General features: G+C 34.5%; 11 protein-coding genes across 11 annotated transcripts; 7 read left to right on the top strand and 4 right to left on the bottom strand.

Moving 5' to 3' along the window:
- Positions 1-437: 437 nt before the first annotated feature.
- Positions 438-1958, top strand: YAK1 (serine/threonine protein kinase YAK1; the record flags this gene model as incomplete). The annotated part of the gene is made up of 1 exon (XM_019182359.1): positions 438-1958. One exon carries the CDS (start codon positions 438-440, stop codon positions 1956-1958), a length of 1521 nt encoding a protein of 506 aa, XP_019036772.1.
- Positions 1959-2176: 218 nt separating this feature from the next.
- TIM17 (protein transporter TIM17) lies at positions 2177-2699 on the bottom strand (the record flags this gene model as incomplete). The annotated part of the gene is made up of 2 exons (XM_019185141.1): positions 2177-2566; positions 2625-2699. 2 exons carry the CDS (start codon positions 2697-2699, stop codon positions 2177-2179), a joined length of 465 nt encoding a protein of 154 aa, XP_019036771.1.
- A 1637-nt stretch (positions 2700-4336) lies between these two features.
- WICANDRAFT_96866 (alpha-mannosyltransferase) lies at positions 4337-6005 on the top strand. The gene has a single exon (XM_019186545.1). It carries the CDS (start codon positions 4353-4355, stop codon positions 5592-5594), a length of 1242 nt encoding a protein of 413 aa, XP_019036770.1. The 5' UTR covers positions 4337-4352; the 3' UTR covers positions 5595-6005.
- A 478-nt stretch (positions 6006-6483) lies between these two features.
- On the top strand, positions 6484-8373 carry WICANDRAFT_35506 (glycosyltransferase family 71 protein; the record flags this gene model as incomplete). The annotated part of the gene is made up of 1 exon (XM_019182315.1): positions 6484-8373. One exon carries the CDS (start codon positions 6484-6486, stop codon positions 8371-8373), a length of 1890 nt encoding a protein of 629 aa, XP_019036769.1.
- A 267-nt stretch (positions 8374-8640) lies between these two features.
- On the bottom strand, positions 8641-10254 carry WICANDRAFT_35390 (uncharacterized protein; the record flags this gene model as incomplete). Its single annotated transcript, XM_019182299.1, has 1 exon — positions 8641-10254. One exon carries the CDS (start codon positions 10252-10254, stop codon positions 8641-8643), a length of 1614 nt encoding a protein of 537 aa, XP_019036768.1.
- A 2570-nt stretch (positions 10255-12824) lies between these two features.
- Positions 12825-13856, top strand: GET3 (guanine nucleotide exchange factor GET3; the record flags this gene model as incomplete). Its single annotated transcript, XM_019185934.1, has 1 exon — positions 12825-13856. One exon carries the CDS (start codon positions 12825-12827, stop codon positions 13854-13856), a length of 1032 nt encoding a protein of 343 aa, XP_019036767.1.
- A 40-nt stretch (positions 13857-13896) lies between these two features.
- WICANDRAFT_35794 (carboxymethylenebutenolidase) lies at positions 13897-14715 on the bottom strand (the record flags this gene model as incomplete). The annotated part of the gene is made up of 1 exon (XM_019182357.1): positions 13897-14715. The coding sequence occupies one exon, from the start codon at positions 14713-14715 to the stop codon at positions 13897-13899; it is 819 nt and encodes a 272-aa protein (XP_019036766.1).
- A 183-nt stretch (positions 14716-14898) lies between these two features.
- Positions 14899-17397, top strand: WICANDRAFT_80892 (uncharacterized protein; the record flags this gene model as incomplete). The annotated part of the gene is made up of 1 exon (XM_019185140.1): positions 14899-17397. The coding sequence occupies one exon, from the start codon at positions 14899-14901 to the stop codon at positions 17395-17397; it is 2499 nt and encodes an 832-aa protein (XP_019036765.1).
- Positions 17398-17723: 326 nt separating this feature from the next.
- WICANDRAFT_80891 (uncharacterized protein) lies at positions 17724-18443 on the top strand (the record flags this gene model as incomplete). Its single annotated transcript, XM_019185139.1, has 1 exon — positions 17724-18443. The coding sequence occupies one exon, from the start codon at positions 17724-17726 to the stop codon at positions 18441-18443; it is 720 nt and encodes a 239-aa protein (XP_019036764.1).
- A 442-nt stretch (positions 18444-18885) lies between these two features.
- On the top strand, positions 18886-19911 carry TIF34 (translation initiation factor eIF3 subunit i; the record flags this gene model as incomplete). Its single annotated transcript, XM_019182248.1, has 1 exon — positions 18886-19911. One exon carries the CDS (start codon positions 18886-18888, stop codon positions 19909-19911), a length of 1026 nt encoding a protein of 341 aa, XP_019036763.1.
- Positions 19912-20139: 228 nt separating this feature from the next.
- WICANDRAFT_64905 (uncharacterized protein) lies at positions 20140-20407 on the bottom strand (the record flags this gene model as incomplete). Its single annotated transcript, XM_019183831.1, has 2 exons — positions 20140-20171; positions 20269-20407. 2 exons carry the CDS (start codon positions 20405-20407, stop codon positions 20140-20142), a joined length of 171 nt encoding a protein of 56 aa, XP_019036762.1.
- Between the last annotated feature and the right edge of the window lie 52 nt (positions 20408-20459).

Raw genomic sequence — 20459 nt, 5'->3', positions numbered from 1 at the left:
ACTATAGACAAAATCAAATGAATATGACACCAAGATTATCTCAAGGTGGAGGACAATTTGACCTAACACCGTCTTCAACTTTTCCTCAACAAAAACCACATTTATCCCCATATGGATCACCAACAAACCAATTCAAAAATCCATGGTATCCTCAAAAATCTCCAAATAGTTCATCTTTACCTCAATTCCAAACAAACAACACATCAAACATCAATCCACCAAGCTTACTGCAACACACACCAACGAGAAACTCAACTTTTAACAATCAATTACCAACAACTTATGAATATGATGGAATGCATGCTGATATATCAAGAAAAAATTCATTAATACAAAATCCACCAATAAGGGCACCAGCTCCACCACCTGCTTATTTCGCAGACTCTACAGTGCAATTGAATACAGAACCTCAAAGACGTCAATCCGTGGCGACTGTGATGCAAAGCACTCCACAACAACAATATTTAACACCGATCCAACAACGAAGACAGTCTGTTATTACTTCATATCCACAATTGAAACAACTACCACCACCACAGATACGGAAAATCAATAACAAGAATGAATTGAAACCTATTAGGAACAAAATCCCAAAATATAGAAGGGCCTCAATGGGGTCTAACTATATATCTCCACTATTATCATTAACTACTGATTTGACAACAACTTATTCCTTATGTGATGGTGATTTCAATTATGAAGTTTCAAAGAACCCCAAGAGAGTATTGACAAAGCCAAGTGAAGGTAAATCGAATAATGGATGTGATAATGAAGATAATGATTATATATTGTATGTGAATGATGTTTTAGGAGGTCAAGAGAATAGGAAATATTTAGTCTTGGATATATTGGGACATGGTACATTTGCACAAGTTGTCAAGTGTCAAAACTTGAAGACTAAAGAAATGGTTGCCGTTAAGGTTGTTAATTCAAAACCGGCTTTTATAAATCAATCATTATCAGAAATTTCTATATTGGAGTTGATCAATAGGAAAATTGATCCAATGGATAAGCATCATTTTTTACAATTGAAGGATAAATTCATCCATAAAAATCATTTATGTCTAGTTTTTGAATTATTATCATCAAATCTATTTGAATTGATTAAACAAAATCAATATAAAGGATTAAGCACAAAATTGGTTAGAAGCTTCACAAGACAATTATTGGATTCGTTATGTGTTTTGAAAGAATCTAAAATCATTCATTGTGATTTGAAACCCGAGAATATTTTGTTGATTGCACCAGATAAGCCTGATATCAAAGTTGTTGATTTTGGTTCTGCATGTCAAGAACGTCAAACTTTATACACTTATATCCAATCAAGATTTTATAGATCACCAGAAGTGATCTTGGGATTGCCATATACATCATCAATAGATACATGGTCATTAGGATGTATTATTGCTGAGTTATTTTTAGGTTTACCTTTATTTCCAGGTTCTTCAGAATATGATCAGATTGTTAAAATCACATCTATTTTAGGAATGCCACCAACATGGATGATTGAAATGGGTAAAAATGCTAAAAATTTCTTGGAGAAGGATGAATTCACTCAAAATTTTAAAATCAAATCAATTGAAAAATATAGTGCAGAAAGACAAGTTAATGAAACTCCTGGTAAGAATTATTTAAAATCAAATGATTTAGAAGAATTGATTATGAAGTATACTCTTCATAACAAGAGAACAATGACAACTTCAATGATTGAAAAAGAACAAAATGATCGTGCTTCATTAGTGAATTTATTACGTGGGTTGTTAAATTTGAATCCTTTGGAAAGATGGACACCTCAACAAGCTATCTTACATCCTTTTATAACTGAACAGAAATTTACAGGTGAATGGAATCCACCAGGTACAGGTTTAAGAAATATCAATGCAACTAATAATGAGAATAATGGTGATTTTAATGATATGAAGACAAGCGCAAAAAGTGGTAACAAATGGTATAAATAGTTTTAATGATTCTACGAAATTTATTAAAAGTGATTTGTTTATATGAGTAGTAACACACACATACAAGGACAATATGTACAAAATAATTAAAAATGATTTGGAAAGTTTTTTTTGATATGTAATCTAAATCTCATGAAAAAATAGTCATTAAATAGGATGGAGGGTTGAAAGTTGTTTTTGATGGATCTCAAATTTCTTTTATGGTATTAGTATTTGATTTAAGCAAGAGGTTGTTGATCAGGTAAAGGAGGAGCAATAGGTTTATTTTGCCATGCCATATAACGTTGAAACATCATACCAACACCTTCAAACACACCTAATAAACAAGCACAAGTGATGGCAGAGTTTCTTGTATGTCTCCAACCACCTCTAATAGCCAGGGCACCACCTGTGAAAAAACCTGCAATGATTGCATTTAATGGATCTTCTCTCTTTCTAACAGCTTTAACAGAACAATCAAATGTTGAAAATAACCCACCCCAAACACCAAAATTACCACCAACAACTGGAACACGAGCTTTTATAGCACTGATTGCACCTATTCTTCTTTCACCATATGGAGAGTTTCTAAAACCTTTAATACCGTGCCAAACACAACCACCAATAACCTAAAAGATATTTTGTTAATATATACGAATCTCAACAATTCAAAGCTTTCCAACATACACCCATGGCAAAAGCACCACCGAAATCGTTTAAGATGACGATTGGACAGGGATCTCTTGTATGATCAGCAGACATTATTTTATTATTATAAGTGATAAATGATACCAGATCAAATAACTTTTGCTTTCCAAATTGACAACACTTTTTGGCCTTCAAAACCCATCATCCAAATTGGAATTTTTCAGTCACAATTTTGCCAAAGAAAAAAAAATCGGACTTTACCCGGATGCTCACGTGAAAGTCATGCTTATGATCATGTGACTAACAAATTACCGTTTTGGGACTGTTCGGAGATGTCAGCCTGGAAAAAGCTTGATTTGTATCTGAGATCTTGATCAAAGCACAAGGAACTAAAGTGACATATCAGGGGGGATTAAATGGGTGGACTGATTGGTGAGTTGGGTGTTAGATGGTAGTGTATTTTTATATGAGAAGCTATTGAGGAACTGAGTTTTGAGTACACGATTGTGATACATTTAGTGTCAGGATTCAGAGTTTGGAGCCGCAGGTAGCTACTTTCAACGGCTGAAGCTTGGTATTTGACTGGAGCAGACCTTCAAGTTCGAAGAGTTGTGGGTTATAGCTAAGGATAAATGCGATGAGAGTAGTTAACGAGTCATGTAATTAAGAGAATATGAGGTCTCGTGAACGAATAGGCCATATGTATATTGTGCTGTTTGTAGATTACGCGATGTTTAGCAAAGTGATGAGCTTCGAGATCAGCAGCCACCAGATCGCAAAACAAGGACCAGCAGTTGGAGGGAGTTTGAACAATATCAAGTACGTCTTCGACTTTGTTTTGGCTGAAGGCAGAACGTAATACCGTTACTATTGTTATTCAATAATCAGTTACATTTCAGAATCTTGTTCAAATAGTTGAATAAAATTTTTTGCAGCTCATCAATCAAGAATAATATTGCGATTTTAAGATTCGTTATCAACCACCAGGACATATATAATCAACCCCAGTTTGCACTAGTCAAATCAACAGATATTCACTCAAGGATTATTTACATCACCTTCATCAGAGCCTGATTTGATCCTTTCATAGATCGTGTTCCATATCAGACAATGAAGCAGTACTGGCGGACGTTTCCCAGGTCCAGTGAATCTCACCATAAAACCACTTCTCCAAGACGCGTTATAGCCCATTTGTTCAAAAGATCAAGGTTCTTGATACTCATCATTATACCCATAGTTCTGCTTGTTCTTTTAAGACTAAATTATATTACCACATTCCACACAAGATCTACAGACAACAACAAGCCTGGTGTGATTAGTGAGAAATCATCATATTATGAAGCTCCAGTTCCAGTGAAAATTATCACAGGACCAGAATCCACAGATATTACCCCTGGTGAAGGGACAATAACACATATAATCAATGAATTACCAAAAGATCAAGGCCAGAGTTTCATAGATAATGAAAAAATCAACAAGAAGCTAAACAAGTATAAAGAATTTAGAGAATTCCTAGATAAGCAACTTTTCCAAAATATACTCACCACAAGACCCACATTCCCATCAATAAACAATCCTGAACATTATAACCAATCAAATTCACATCATACTGGGTTAGAAGGTCGCATGCCAGTTTCATTAGGAAAACTTCGTGAAAATAATGGTGTTGATCCAGTAAGGACCAAGAATTACCTGTCTTCTTTTTTACAACTCAATCAAGAAGAGAGAACTCAATTGAAAAAATCTCACACAGACTTTATCAATGCAATGCCTTCTGAATTTCCACAGCATATTGCACAAAATTTCAAAGGAAATGGGATCCTGTATGCCGGTGGTGGTGAATATAATTGGCTAGTACTGCTATCAATAAGACTTTTGAGAAACTCTGGGTCAGTATTACCGGTGGAGGTGTTCATCCCTAATGAAGATGAATATTCCATAGATCTTTGTGAGCGGGTATTTCCTGCTTTTGGTGCCAGTTGTTTATTAATGTCAAACTATATCAATACGACTGAGATTGAAGTGAAAGGGTATCAGTTGAAATCTATCGCATTGTTGTTGACTTCATTTGAGAATGTCTTGATGATGGATTCTGATAACTTGCCTTTGAAAAATCCTGATACGTTGTTTGTTAATGAACCTTTTGTTTCCAAGCCATTAGTGATTTGGCCAGATCTTTGGAGAAGATCCACTAGTCCAATTTTCTATGATGTTGCTGGTATTCAAGTGAATGAAACAAATCAAGTTAGGTTTAGTTTTGGTGATGAAAGAGATCATCCAGAAGGGTTGAAGACTATAGATGATTTCAATGCAAAGATCTCGTATCATGATATTGAAGGTACTTTCCCAGAAGCATCTTCAGAGACTGGTCAAATCTTGATCAATAAGAAAATCCATGCAAAGACAATATTCTTGTCACTATACTACAACTACTGGGGGCCAAACTATTATTATCCGTTATTTGCCCAGGGTCAAGCAGGTGAAGGTGATAAAGAAACTTTATTGGCAGCTGCACACAAGTTTGGTCTTCCATATTATCAAGTTCAAGAGTATATCAGAGAATATGGTGAGATTTATGGTAATGGTGATATAGAAATTGCAGCAATGGGTCAGTATGATCCAATCCTGGATTATATGCAAACAAGAAATCCAAGCACGTTCAAGAGTGAATTCCCCTATGATCGTACAAAGGACAATTATCTCATGCATAGATTTAAGAACTCAGAGATGTTGTTCCTCCATTGTAATCAACCAAAATTGTACCCATGGAAAATAAATGGAAATGGGTTTAGACATGTTCATGATGGTGATGGGAAACCAAGAAGGTTGTATTCCAAACTATTAATCAAGGAATTGGGTTATGATTTTGAAGCAAGGATATGGGAAGCTATGAAATGGTTAGTTTGTGAGCAAGGTGATTTGAAATTGCAAGGTCTGGTAGGGGAAGCTGGTAATTGGTGTGAAAAGGTTAGTGATCATTTGAGTTTTTTGAAGAAGGATAAGCTTTGAGTAGTTTGTAATAGTAATGGTTAATAAATGTGCAGTTATAATAGAATCTAGATTAGATCTCTATATCTAAGGTGTATCACGTGACAGGTGTCTGTATCTAGATATTTGCCTAATTGGGGCATTTCCCCATAATTTTAAGATTTTCTACCCGAGAGCATAAAAGCTTCTCGAGGATCTAGATCAAAGAATCATGGTTGTATACTTTGTATAATAATGATGGGAACTAGGGAATTCTAGTCCCACTTTAGGCATTATCGCTCAACTCCCATCAAAGACAATGATAAAATATCAAATGTACTTTCCTTTTGAACGTCTGGGCCATGTAAAAGTCTGCTTGGATCTAAACTTTTTGGTACCTGAAAAACGTGATTAGACGAACGTTATCAGATAGCCTTGACACTCATGTCACCAGCGGACCATACACAACTAAGAAGCCTCAAATAGTGAATTACTTAAAAGAACTGGGTGCCATTTAAGCCATCATAACCACTACAACAAACAAATTTCTGGCTGTTCAGGGCGTAGCAGCTTTTCCTTCTGGAAACGCGACTGCCATTTTTGCCAGGCCTGGAGCGCCTTTTATACTCGACATTTTTTCCAAATAATTAATGTGCAAAGCCTTGTTCAAATCACAAACTTGTTGAAAAATCTTCCATATAATCCATTCAAAATCACTCGCTTGCCTTATTGAACCCTTCATCAATCATTATTTCCAACTAGAAATCCATTAGTCAAAGTTTTCAAGTACGTGAAGATAATTTACGTGTGGTACGCTGATCTGTGAAGCTATAGCCTCGATCAACACCATCGTCAAAAAATCGTCAAAACAACAAGGACACTACTTCAACACAGATCATAACCAATATCATATAAACAAATCATCAAAAGCATGGTCAAGTACATAAGAGAAGGTGGTCAATTAGTTCAACGACTGGTTCGTAGAGTCAATTCAACCAAAAGATCAAGAATAGTTTTAATATCATTCATATCGGTGTTATGTTTAGTGATACTTCAACTAAACTATCTTTATCTATACAAACCTTCAAAAGAGTTCCAAGTTAGTTATAACAAGGCAAAACCTGAAGGATCAACCTATTATGAAACACCGGATCTGACTGTGATTAAAGCACATCCAGAGAAACCTGAAACTCAAAACATTACAGATGGTCATGTTATAAATGATTATGGTGATGATGAATATTATAAAAATAAGGATTTCTCAGATTATACAAATATTGATAAGATCGAAGCTGGGTTGAACAAATATGGAGAGTTTAAAGACTTCATAAACAATCAATTGATTCAAAAAATCTTGGATACGAAACCATCATTCGGACCAATAAATAATCGTGATCATTATAATAAATCAAATTCATACCAAACTAATTGGGATGGGAAATTACCAGTGTTATCAGGGAAACTACGTGAAAATAACGGAGTTGATCCAATAAGATCCAAAGATTACCTTAAATCCTTCTTTCTTTTAAAAGAAAATGAATTTGTCAATTTGAAAAACTCTCATAAAGTGTTTTTAGAAAACATGCCAACTGAATTCCCTGAAAACATTGCCAAAAATTTCAAAGGAAACGGTATATTATACGCAGGAGGTGGGAATTATAATTGGTTAGTACTTTTATCAATCAAGATGCTTCGTGATCTTGGTTCAAAATTACCAATAGAAGTGTTCATACCCAATGAAAATGAATATTCAGTGGATCTTTGTGATCGAATCTTCCCAGTATTTGGTGCTAAATGTATCCTAATGTCAAATTATATCGATACGAAGAAGATCAAAATAAAAGGATATCAATTAAAATCAATGGCGTTATTATTAACATCATTTGAAAATGTGCTAATGCTAGATTCTGATAACTTACCTTTGAAAAACCCAGACTTGTTATTCATCAACGAACCATTCATTTCCAAACCTTTAGTTATATGGCCAGATTTTTGGAGAAGATCGACCTCTCCTGCATTTTATGAAATTGCTGATATACCCATCAATGAGACTAATCAAGTCCGGTTCAGTTATGGTGATGAAAGGGATCACCCAGACGGTTTGAAAACGCTTGAAGATTATAATGCTAAAGTCTCCTATCACGATCTAGAACGTGCCTTCCCAGAAGCGTCTTCAGAGACTGGCCAAGTGCTCATCAATAAGAAAATCCATGCAAAGACATTATTTCTTTCATTATACTATAACTATTGGGGGCCTAATTATTACTACCCATTATTTGCACAAGGTCAAGCAGGTGAAGGTGATAAGGAGACACTGTTAGCAGCTGCTCATAAATTTGGACTACCGTATTATCAAGTTCAAGAATATATCAGAGAATATGGTGAAATTTATGAAAATGGAAACATTGAAATCGCAGCAATGGGTCAATATGATCCAATTTTGGATTATATGCAAACTAGAAATCCAAAAACGTTCAAGAGCAAGTTCCCATATGATCGTACAAAGGATAATTATCATATGCATAGGTTTAAGAACTCAGAAACGTTGTTTTTGCATTGTAATCAACCAAAATTATACCCTTGGAGAATTGATGGGAAGGGGTTTAGACAAATCCATGATGGGGATGGGAATAGAAGACGTTTATATTCGAAATTGTTGATTAAAGAACTGGGGTATGATTTTGAAGCCAAGATTTGGGAAACTATGAAGTGGATATTATGTGAACATGGTGATATGACTATTAAAGGTGTTAGACATCCTGAAACTTGGTGTTTAAAAGTTAGTCAACAGTTGGAGTTTTTGCAGGGGGATCAGTTATAGATATTCATTAATATAAAACGGCATGTACTATATTACAAGAAAAAAAGTAGTAAGCTTACGCGGGAAAAAGTCAATGCAGGGAAGTAGTGTATTTGAATATTAATTATGAAATAATTATAAACACAGTTTGAATATTAAAATTGTTGAAATTATCATCCCTCTTCTATCAATAAACCAAAATTAAAGTTAAAAAAAATTAAATCACATCATGACACATGATTGGCACATGCATAGGTTTGAATACCATAATCAGCTGGGGGGAGCACTTTATTCTTTGGAAGAATCTCTACCAAAGATACTAACCTTCATCCAATCTAAACAAACCAGACATCTGTTTCTGAAACTTAAACACATACCAACATAAGCAGATTTCCAAAACAAGAAAGTTAAGGAACCACCTAATGATAATTTAGACCAATTACCCCAAGATAAATCAGCAACAGCTCTTTCAGAACCGATATAAGCTAAAGCACCAAGATGGACATATTGGAAAGGTTCAAAGTTTGAAACTTTATCGATTTTAGACAAGACTCTAGCTTTTTCAGAAGCTTCAACAGTGTTATTCAATTCATATTTGTAAGAATCAATCTTGGCCAAGTTTTTAAATAATTTGGCTAAATAAATACCTTCTTGATAGGCAACTTGAGCAGTTGGTGCATATTTTTTAGATAATGTACAATCACCAAGGGCAAAGATTGAATCACTACCCAATGCTTTTAAATATTCATCAATTAATAAACCTCTGTTGGCAAAAGTTTGACCATCTAATTGACCGGCAATGTTTTTTGTAATTTCTCTACCACCATTACCAGTAGCCCAAACCAAGACACCATATGGGATTTCCTCCATTGTAGTAGTACCATCTGCGTTTTTAATTGAAGCTGTAATAACTTTACTATCAACTTTTTTAACCATTGTTTGTAATTTCAAAGAGATATTTTCCTCAGAAAAGACATCTTCAGTATATTTGATCAATTTTTTATTAAACATTGATAAAATGTTTGGTAAAGCTTCAACTAATGAAACCTTAATCTCTTTGGAAATTTCAGGATACCATTTTGATAAATCTTGATCAACAAAATCTTGCAATTCACCAGCAAATTCAACACCGGTTGGACCACCACCAACAACGACAAAACTTAATAATCTTGATCTTTCTGGATCATCTTTTGGTAAAACACTAGCTTTTTCAATTGAATCTAAGACTTTATGTCTAATGATTTGAGCATCAGAGATTTCTTTCAAGAATGAAGCATATTCATAAACACCTGGAGTACCAAAAGTATTTGGTTGAGCACCAACTGCACAAACTAAATAATCATAGGATAAATCTTGAACAACATCATTTTTAGCGGAATCTTGGCCTTTAACAGTGACTTTTTTAGTTACAGGATCAACTTTAGTAGCTTCAGCTTCATAATAGAGAACTTCACCTTTACATCTTCTTGCGATTGATCTAATTGGTTCAATAATAGATTTTGATTCAACAGTACCGGTTGGAGCAGAAGGTAATAAAGGAGTAAATAAGAAATAATTTCTTGGGGAAACAATAGTGACATTATATTCAGTTGTGTCCAAATTTTTCAATAAAGAAACAGCACCCCAACCTGAACCCAAGATAACAATGTTTTTCTTTGGTTGACCATTTGGGAAAGTTGGAGATTGAGGATGTTGATAAGAAGGATTAGATTCTTCATAAATTTGGTAAGCGACATAAGAAGAGGCTAATAAAGCAGAGATCCAGGTAGTTCTCCACAAGACTTTACCAGTAGTTCTCAAGATTGACTTCTTTGGGGTTGATTTACCAGCTTGTTGTTGGAATCTAGTGATTGCACTAGAAAACAATCTTTTTTGGGCGGCAGAAGCAGCAAGAGGGCTCATTGTGGACAACTTAGTAGCAGAAGCCATCATTTTGACAGCGTTTGGTCTAGCAAACATCCTTTGAACAGTAGTATCTAATCCTTTGGCAAAGGGGGACAAACACGGTTTGGGGATTGGTTCTAGAGAGTTGTTGATTTAATTTTATGAATCACAGAAATTTTTTCGGATTTGAGATGGTTGATTTTTTTTCATTTCAGCTCATCGCGTACATTTTCACTAGGAGACCGGAATTGGGTGAGGCTGACTGGGTATCAACGAGTTGTTCCGACTTCACCTGGAGCAACTGCCAAAAAACCACAAACAATAGGCAGTTGCTGATAAGGGGAACGATAAGGGAAGTTTGTGGGATGTGGTGGTAGAGTTGCTACAGGTCAATAGGTTGCAATTAGGCCAATAACCAACCATTTAACCACTAGAATTTAATCAACACCTTGAAATTAGTTTTTCCATTTTAACCATCAACTGACGAGACACAAAGAGAGGGGCCAATCCCAGATTGGGAATACTCAAGCGCCAAAGCCGAAAAGTGGAGACCACGTGAATGTCACGTGGAAGCATGTTGAATGATTTGATTAGAGTAGGTCGTCCTTGTAATTCAATACCAAGTACGTATACATGTGTTTTGCTTGTCGAAGATATTGACTGAATTTTGCTTTTTAATAAAGATATTGTATACGACTTGATTCAAATATCATGTCAGCTGTACTAGTGCATGGATACTTACAAAGCTCTCTTTTTCTCAGCGATATTATTCCAGCTAGTAGCTACGTTATACTATAAGTACAAACTGGTCAGTTCATTAATCGTATTAATGATATTGTTTGTTATCCCCTTTATGTAATTATCATATATTACCTTTATGTATCTCGGTGTCGTAGAGTGTTGTATAAGTCTGATGGCACCAAAAATAGACTGGATTTAGACGGACTGATTGACAGATTCCAACGTTCGAGGGCCGGTCGCAAAAAACAGAGAAGTGTAATTAACCATTTTTGATCCTTCAACTCTTATACAAACTATTCAAACCCTATTCAAGAACCCCTTGCAATTATGTTGATGGTGATCTTTAAGCTCTAATGCTTCTTTGGCTACAATTTTTGGACCGCTTAACTACTCATCTGTGGAGGCGATGTGAGAGCTGGTGAAATAGCCTTATCGTATTTAACTCACATTAATAAAAATTCTCAACCCTGGTACTATAAAAGGTTCAAATTATGTAACGGTCATACTAACACGGTATTATTTATGTTTTCTACAAGGACTACTACTCTACAGCTTCTGTGAGGGCCATTATAAGCTTTTTATTATTATATTTTGGTAATAATTGGTAAGTTATCATGGGGCAGCTACTAGTATAACAATATTTAGAGGGAAAGAACATGAAATTGAATTATATAATTATATTAATTTGTGTTTTTGTTAGTTAGTTTGCAGTGTCAATTTTAGTTATAATAAGCTGGGTATTTCACTCACAGTTTAGAATCCCCAAAAATGAGGATTCTAAACCCCAAGAACAGAATCATAAGTGTGCTTCTCATCATTATTATACATTCAGGAAACCATGAAATGTCGGGCCAGCCTGGGACCCTTAATCATCTTCTAGAACTTGGTAGGCTGAAGAACTCCAAAAGAAAGAGGTGGAAGAGTTGTGAGTGAAATGTCCAGGTCTTTTTAATTATATATTGAAAGGATTTTGTAAAATTACACAAAAACAAAAGAATCATCACTTGGAGCAGCAAGTACTACTAGCCGGGCGCTATTACTCTTTGTGGCTACTTGAATGAATATGGGTGGTTCCAGTTCGCTACAGTGCAATGATTAATTCAATTGTTGATTGGGAGTACCTCTTATTACAAGTTGATTATACTAGTGTGATGAAATATAGAAGAGAACTTACTTAGTGAAATGTCATTTTTACTAACTTCCACAATAGCATTATGTTGTATGTTGTATAATGTATGAATATTGTTGTAAATTATAGTAAATCCATGGCATGTAGTGTACTAATGAGCCTACCTTAGAACCCTGGCATGTTTGACCATACACTTGATATGATTGTAGCAGTACTGAACAACTCTGAGCCTAAGAGGATGAAGTACCCCAGCCACTCCAGCAATGCCCTAGTTTTCCATTCTCTACAATTCTCAGTGCAATCCATCATCTTCACTGAATGCAATTCCAATTTCCAACATTTATAAAATGTGTCAAAATACACTCTGGGATATCGCGGCCTCTGCACAAACCAGACCACACCGTTATAACACTTGTGCAAGAAAGGGAACAGGAACAATCACTTCATCAACACTGCTCTATATATATAACCAGCCCAATTGCCCTTCGACACCAATCAATCAACACTTTTATAGATCTTCCTAACCTATTAGAAAGCCTATCTTTTTCGTAGAACCTTTTAGATCACCGAACAAAGATTATGTAATTCATTTTTTTTTATTTTTTTGATTTTCTGAGAGTTCAACAGAGAATCAAATCAAATCGTAAAGTCATCAATAATCAACAATCTTTTGCTTCTTCAACCAAATCCCCTGCAAAAAAACAGAAGTGCCATAACAATGTCTGACGATTTCGAAGCTCCAGATCCAAATATTAAATCAATCATCTCACACGATACCCTTAAATGGATCTTTGTCGGCGGTAAAGGTGGTGTTGGTAAAACCACATCATCATCATCAATTTCAATTCAATTGGCATTAAATAACCCAACAAAGCAATATTTATTAATCTCCACTGATCCTGCTCACAATCTAAGTGATGCATTTGGTGAAAAATTTGGTAAAGATGCTAGAAAAGTTACAGGTATGAACAATTTATCATGTATGGAAATTGATCCATCATCAACAATTCAAGATTTAAGTGCAAATTTTGATACTGCTCAATCTAATGATCCTTTGAAAAACATGATGAGTGACCTAACTTCTTCCATTCCTGGGATTGATGAAGCTTTATCATTTATGGAAGTTCTGAAACATATTAAAAACCAATCAAATAAACCTGATCAAGATGGTGATATTGAAACTATTCAATATGATACAATTATCTTTGATACTGCACCAACTGGTCATACCCTAAGATTTTTACAACTGCCACAAACATTTTCAAAATTACTGGCTAAATTTGATGAACTTTCTGGAAGATTTGGAGGTTTATTAAATAATTTAGGTGGTGCACAAATGGGTGATATTAATTCCAAAATGTCTGAATTAAAAGAATTAACAGCTTTGATCAATGAACAATTCACAGATCCTGAAATAACTACTTTTGTTGTTGTTTGTATTGCTGAATTTTTATCATTATATGAAAGTGAAAGATTAATTCAAGAATTGGATTCTTATGGTATAGATTCAAGTACTATTATTGTGAATCAATTGTTATTTACACAAAATGATGATCCTTGTAAAAGATGTCAAGCTAGATCTAAAATGCAAAACAAATATTTGAATGAAATGAATGAATTATATGAAGATTTCCATTTGGTTAAAGTTCCTTTAGTTAATACTGAAGTTCGTGGTTTAGAAAAATTGAAGAAATTTTCAAAATTTTTAGTTGATCCATACGTTCCTGGTGGAAGTGTTGATTTAGAATAGATTTTAATACAAATATCAGATCAAAACAATAACAATTAAATTAACAAACATGTTCAACTTCAATTTCTTTACCGTCATTTTCACCTAAATCTGTTCTTAATCTTCTATTGAACAATTCAAATAAAAATCCAAAACATGCAGACGTAATTGCACTATCATATCTACCTTTACTCGATTCATCTCTAACAAAAGCATGTTGAGCATCATTCAATTCCATAAATGTAAAATTAACATCATGATCCCTCAAAGTCTTTCTAATTAAATCTCTACCTTCTGGTGGGACATGATTATCCAATGTTCCAAAAATTAAAACAATTTCAACATCTTTTCTACTCATCTCCTCAGCTCTTTTCAATGAATCATCATTTTCACCAGCCCCTAATGCATGATCATGAATATCAGTAGGGAAAAAGCAAACAGATGCACTAATTCTTTTATCCAAAACACTTCTAAAAGCTAGATGACCACCAAGACACATACCAGTGGCACCACATTTCCCCGAATAAGTTTCCAAAGATTCCAAATAATCTAGAGCCAATTTATTATCTTCATCATAAGATTCCAAAGGTTTCTTGACTTTATACTCATTACCACGGTCAGTCCCCTCGGCATCATAGTTCAATGGTTCGGGTCCTTCGAAATTATGATAAATAGATGGTGCAACGCAGATATACCCTTCACTTGCGATTTTTTTGGCAAATCTTGAGACTGGGCCTGTGACTTGATAGATTTCTGAATAGACTAATACACCTGGGAATTTTGCCCTTGGGTAGTTTGGGATTTTTGGATGGTAGACATATAGACGGAGTGTTGTTCCGTATGATGTTTTAACGTCATGATAGGATTCGGTGATTAACATGATGTACTATCAATTGAGTGGTTGTAACTAGTTGAAGTCTTCTATCAATTGATGGTTGATGGAGAGTTTGTCGAAGCTGGTGTCTGATGATGATGAAAACCATGTTCGCGAACTTGGAAAAAGAGAATATTCAATTCTTTACTTCATCTGATCCAACTCAAGAAGGATTTGAATACCACAGACATGAGTTCTAGAGCAATTGACCAAATCAAACAAGTGCTTAACAGCCCACAGGGGCAAGAACTGCCAGAAGAAACCTTAGGTACACCAGACCTTGATTTCAGTCCGATGCAATCGGTTGATGAGCAAAAAGACTTTGATACCCTTTCAAATGATGGAGAGTTGCTACTCGAATCTCTTTGCAAAGAAATAGTGAAACCACAAGGTGTTATAGAGTACTACAACATATTCAAAGCTGAAGAAGGTAAACCAATAAGAATAAACAGCTACACCATGAAAACATTATTTAACTGGATAGAAATGTTGAGATACAAAGAATTTGAACATTATAGCTATGTCATACCACATTTATACAAACTAATTATGGTGCTCCCATCTTTGTTTACTGTTGAGCTGGATCATTCAATCAATCCACCTGTTCTTGATGATAAAACTACTATTCCATTTCTTATCAACAGCACCACTCCAACTTCTCCAATCCAATCAATACCAACCAAGAGAAAAAGGTCAAACTCAAGTGATTCAACTTTAGCTCAGGATAATAAGTATGTACACACAAGCTATCAAGATATTCCTAAAGGGTTTTTTGACTCGAAAACAAAAGAACTGGAGGGTTACATGAATGATTTGATGAGTACGATTCCCAAATATGAAATTCTAGATACAATCGGTGAATCTTTAGATTTGATTAGAGAAAATTCATGTGGTCAAGGCATTATAATCCGGCCTGGTGAAACTCATGAATGTGAAATTGAAAATATTGTCAAGATGCAAATAATAGATCCAATCGTGGAAATATTTCGGTTGGTTTTGAAATATGCACATTCTGATGATTCGAATCCAGCTCGAACTAGACCCATGTTAACTTCCAAAGGACGATCTCATTTTGAAACATCTACAGCTTCAGAAAACAATGATTTATCGAAAGGTTTTGATAATCAACATGGCTTTCAACGATATATCGCCATTAGTGAATATGGAGCTGCACACAATGAAGTCACTGATAAATCAAAAGTACCAGCTAATACTTCAAGGCGTGCTCAAAACCACTGTGAAAAAGCTTCTTTTGTTACTGAGATAAAGAAGCCGAGTCTGTCAGAAACTAGCTCATGTATGGATCTAACAAGTGATGGAAAGTTTTCGGACCTTATCAGACAGTCTCTCATGTTTTCTTGCCGGTTAAATCTTGATACATCATCCATTAGTGATGGTATTTCATTCTGGTTTTTTATCACAGATGATGAGAATGAACCTATGGGAAACTCAGAGGATGTTGCTTGTAAAAAGGTGTTTACCAATCTAACATTTAACGGGGTGGAAAAGTCAACTAATTCACCATTGTTCCAAAATAACAAATTACCTACGAGATTATTGGTTTCATTAGTATTATATATGGTTGAAATATCAAAAGAAATAGCCGATCAAGACTCCCCTGATGCAAAAGAAAAATCACAACGAATGAACAGAATTAGCAAATCATCTGAAGAGAGAGTTAATCAAACCTCCAGAGAAGAAAACTTCCAAACTAGACTTGCAGGCACAAGTGATGGAAATTCTACAATGAATCAATCAGACAGTGATCACACAAATAAATATTCAACGGAACCTTCTAATCAAGGTGATAAAGACATGCCTTCATCAACACCTTATTGTTCAGTGAAAGACCGTCACGAGTCACCAATTACAAATTCAACTGAAACAACTGCTATGCATAGTGATAACCCCAAGTTTACTGCCAGGGTTCCTTCAAATTTCAAGGAATACAAAGTTATACAAAATGATGAAGATGGGTTATGTCAAGTTATAAGAATTTCCAGAGAGACTTTCAACAGTATTTTCAGCGAGCATAGTTCGGATTCAGCTAATCAAAAGTTGGAGGTTGATGTTGATGATGACAATAGATCTGATAATGTGATATTGAAGTTATACAGTTTTGACCATTTACTAAATTATTATTTCCAGAACTTTGTATTGTTAACACTTGAATACCAAACTCCTGATGAATTTATTGATTGGGTAGTCAAAACTAAGTATGAAGTGGAAGTTGAGGTGAATCAAAACATTCAATCTCACAATGATGAACAAATAAGAGATCAGAACCTAGATAAAGTCATAAAGTGCCCCAAAATGTGTGGGTTTGGTGCTATGGTTGCTAGTGAGGCCAACCCTGCTTTCAATGGATATTTTATTGGTTTTGAAGAAATTATAAATTTTGATGAACACGATATGTTTTCGATTGAAGATCTTGAGGTATTGACTGCAGAGGTGGAAAAATTGCATAGAATAAACATTGTCCATGGGGACATACGCTTACCAAACATATTGTTTGATGAGCAGAATAAACTAAATCTGATTGATTTTAATAGTGCTGTGTTAGTTAAGGAATCTCCCCCTCCAGTTGATGCTGGTGTTGATGAAAGACATGATGTCAAGTACAAGGCGTATGAGAAAGATTACAAAAAACTTGCTGCATTGAAAGAAAAGATGTTAGTACGTTCATGAATAAATATGTAATGTCTGATCAAACTAATTATTATGATATTATTATTATATGCAAAATCTCCAACGACGACGTAGTCTAACAACTTTCAATATAATATAAGATGTATATAACTGCTACCTTCTTATTTATATATTATAAGATACACAATGCATCAGGTATTGAATGATAGCTGAGAAATTTGGTGCATTAAAAGGAAACATTGACAATAAATCACAGAGGCGCAAATATCCGATGCATTGTGAACTTTGTTTTTGTTTACATTTCTCGAAACTTTTTCAAAGTTTATAAATCAACATCGATACTGGTTACTCAACGAAATGAAGATATGACCCATTCGCAATGCAATGGAACCACCATTAAAGGACAAAGATGTAAAATAAAAATTTCAAATGGAGAAAAATATTGCCATTATCATCAGAATCAAGCCAAACACAACTTCAAACATGACACATATCAATCAACCAACCTCTCGTTACAACATGCTAGAACCAAAGATTATCAAAGAGGCTACATATATGTCTATACACTACAACATCTACTCTCAAAATCACCTAAGAAGCAAGGTTGGCTCCAAGTGAAAAAGCTAGCCAAAGTTGACAATGTTTCAAAATGGAAGGTTTTCGATCCAAAGAAATATATACTACTTAAAATAGGTTTAACTACTGGCACTGTGACTCAAAGATTGAAGCAATGGGAAGCTAAATGTAATCATTCAGTTGTTTATGTTGATCCTTATGTGGATTACAGTTCATCTTTGGCTGCATTATTTTCAAAATTAAACATATCTAAAAACCATCATGAACTGAAGCATTATGATGTTTTGAACCATGGATTCTTTACACCAATCCACCTTGCAAAGATTGAAAAAGCTATTCATAAGTCATTATGGGAACTTTATGGAAGAGGTGATATTATTTGTCATGGTTGCTCAAATGATACGAAAGAGCATGGTATTCATGTTGAATGGTTTATGGTTAAAAGAAAAGATTTGAAACTTGTGTTCAAGTTGATTGACGAAATTTGTGATAGTTTCATAAAGACCTAGTAGAGGGTGGTCTTTGATTATGGAAACATATCATTCAATTCAGTCCCATTCAATCATGTCAACGTTGGCTTCTGGTTGTAGGAGATTTTTTGATTGATATGGACTAGAATTGGATTCTCAGAAAAACCAAGATCTTAAGCAGAAATGGAATTTTAAGCAGGTATCTCGAGATGAATAGAGAAGCATGGCTCATATTTTGAGTAAAAGATGCACTATACTTCACTCTGTAAAGTAAATATCAACTATTTATATAGTTTTAGCACAATGTACTGCCAAAACCCGCAGGTCGTTTATATTTCCGGAAACCCAAACTCACGTGTACATTTCAAGTTCCGACTTTTTTTTTTCAAAACTTTCACTTTTTTTAAATCAATGAACTGGTCAAAGATGTAATGAATTGGTTTATTAAAAGCACCGTGTTGATTCAATAACAGTATAAGAGATGAGACCTTTATTGTTGAAAGGGCATGAACGTTCCCTTACCCAAGTTAAATATAACCGTGAAGGTGATTTGATTTTCACTGTTGCCAAAGATAAAGAAGCATCTGTTTGGTATTCATTCAATGGTGAAAGATTAGGAACTTTTGTTGGTCATGGTGGTACAATTTGGTCCCTTGACGTTGATAATAAAACAGAATTATTAGTCACAGGTTCTGCTGATTTCAGTGCTAAACTTTGGAAAGTTTCAAACGGTGAAGAAGTTTATGATTGGAAATGTGCATCTCCAGTTAGAAGAGTTGAATTCAATCCACAAAATGATAAATTATTGGCAGTTTTAGATGCTGTTATGGGTCATAAAGGTGATATTTCTGTTTTCAAAGTGAATCATGACGATTATACAAAACAAGAACAAGAACCAATATTGGTTATTCCAACTAGAGAAGGATTTGAAAGAGTTACAGTTGCAGGTTTCTCATACTTGGGTAAATATATCATTGCAGGTCACAAAGATGGTGTTATTTCCAAATATGATGCTGAAACTGGTGAATTCATCACTTCTGTTAAAATACATGATGGTTTAGTCACCGATTTACAATTCTCTGATGATAAAACATATTTCATTACTTCATCAAAGGATAAAACTTCTAAAATTTTGGATGTTGACAATTTCAACGTTTTGAAGAAATTTGAATCAGATTCTCCATTAAATACTGCTGCTATAACTCCATTAAAGAATTTTGTTGTGTTGGGTGGTGGTCAAGAAGCTAGAGATGTTACTACTACTGCTGCTAATCAAGGTAAATTTGAAGCCAGATTCTATCACAAAATTTTCGAAGATGAAATTGGTAGAGTTAAAGGTCATTTCGGTCCATTAAATTATATCGCTATCCATCCAAAAGGTACTAGTTATGCATCCGGAGGGGAAGATGGTTATGTTCGTGTTCATAACTTTGATAAATCATACTTTGATTTCAAATATGATGTGGAAATAACAGCTGAAGCTGCAGCATCTAAAAATCAAGATTAGAAGAAAAAGGGAAGTTTTTATTTTGTATAATGGCATATTATTCGTATTGTGAGTGGTTTGTTTTTTTCTAAGGTCAAAGTGTAGAAACTACAAATTTTCTTGATCAAAGTAAAATCCCAGCATTTATTATATTCCTTTATTTTCGTGTTATCTTCGTGGAGTTCGTATACATCATATTTATATCCTCTATATTTCTAAATTTTAGTTGATGATCTTGATTTAAATTGATCATTTGGCAGCAGCAGCTTTTCTGGCATCAGCTAAAATTAAACACGTTAGTAATCTTACACTATATACAACAAGTATGATCTACGTATTCTACGACTCAAGAGAAATGAATACTGTTCAAATACTCACCTTCAGCTTGTTTTTTTCTCATGATTTCAGCTTGGTCTTCTAATCTCTTTTTTGGATCACCTTCGATTTTCTTCTTTTGTTGAGCTTGCTTCTTAGCATTCTTTTCTCTGGCTTTTTCTCTTTGGTTACCTCTGGACATGATGATATTAGATACTTTGAATAAGGGTTGCAACTGCTCAATATTTGAGGCT

The sequence above is a fragment of the Wickerhamomyces anomalus genome (assembly GCF_001661255.1).
Source record: "Wickerhamomyces anomalus NRRL Y-366-8 unplaced genomic scaffold WICANscaffold_6, whole genome shotgun sequence".
Taxonomy (NCBI): Eukaryota; Fungi; Ascomycota; class Saccharomycetes; order Phaffomycetales; family Wickerhamomycetaceae; genus Hansenula; species Hansenula anomala.
This window is presented reverse-complemented; position numbering and strand designations above follow the sequence as displayed.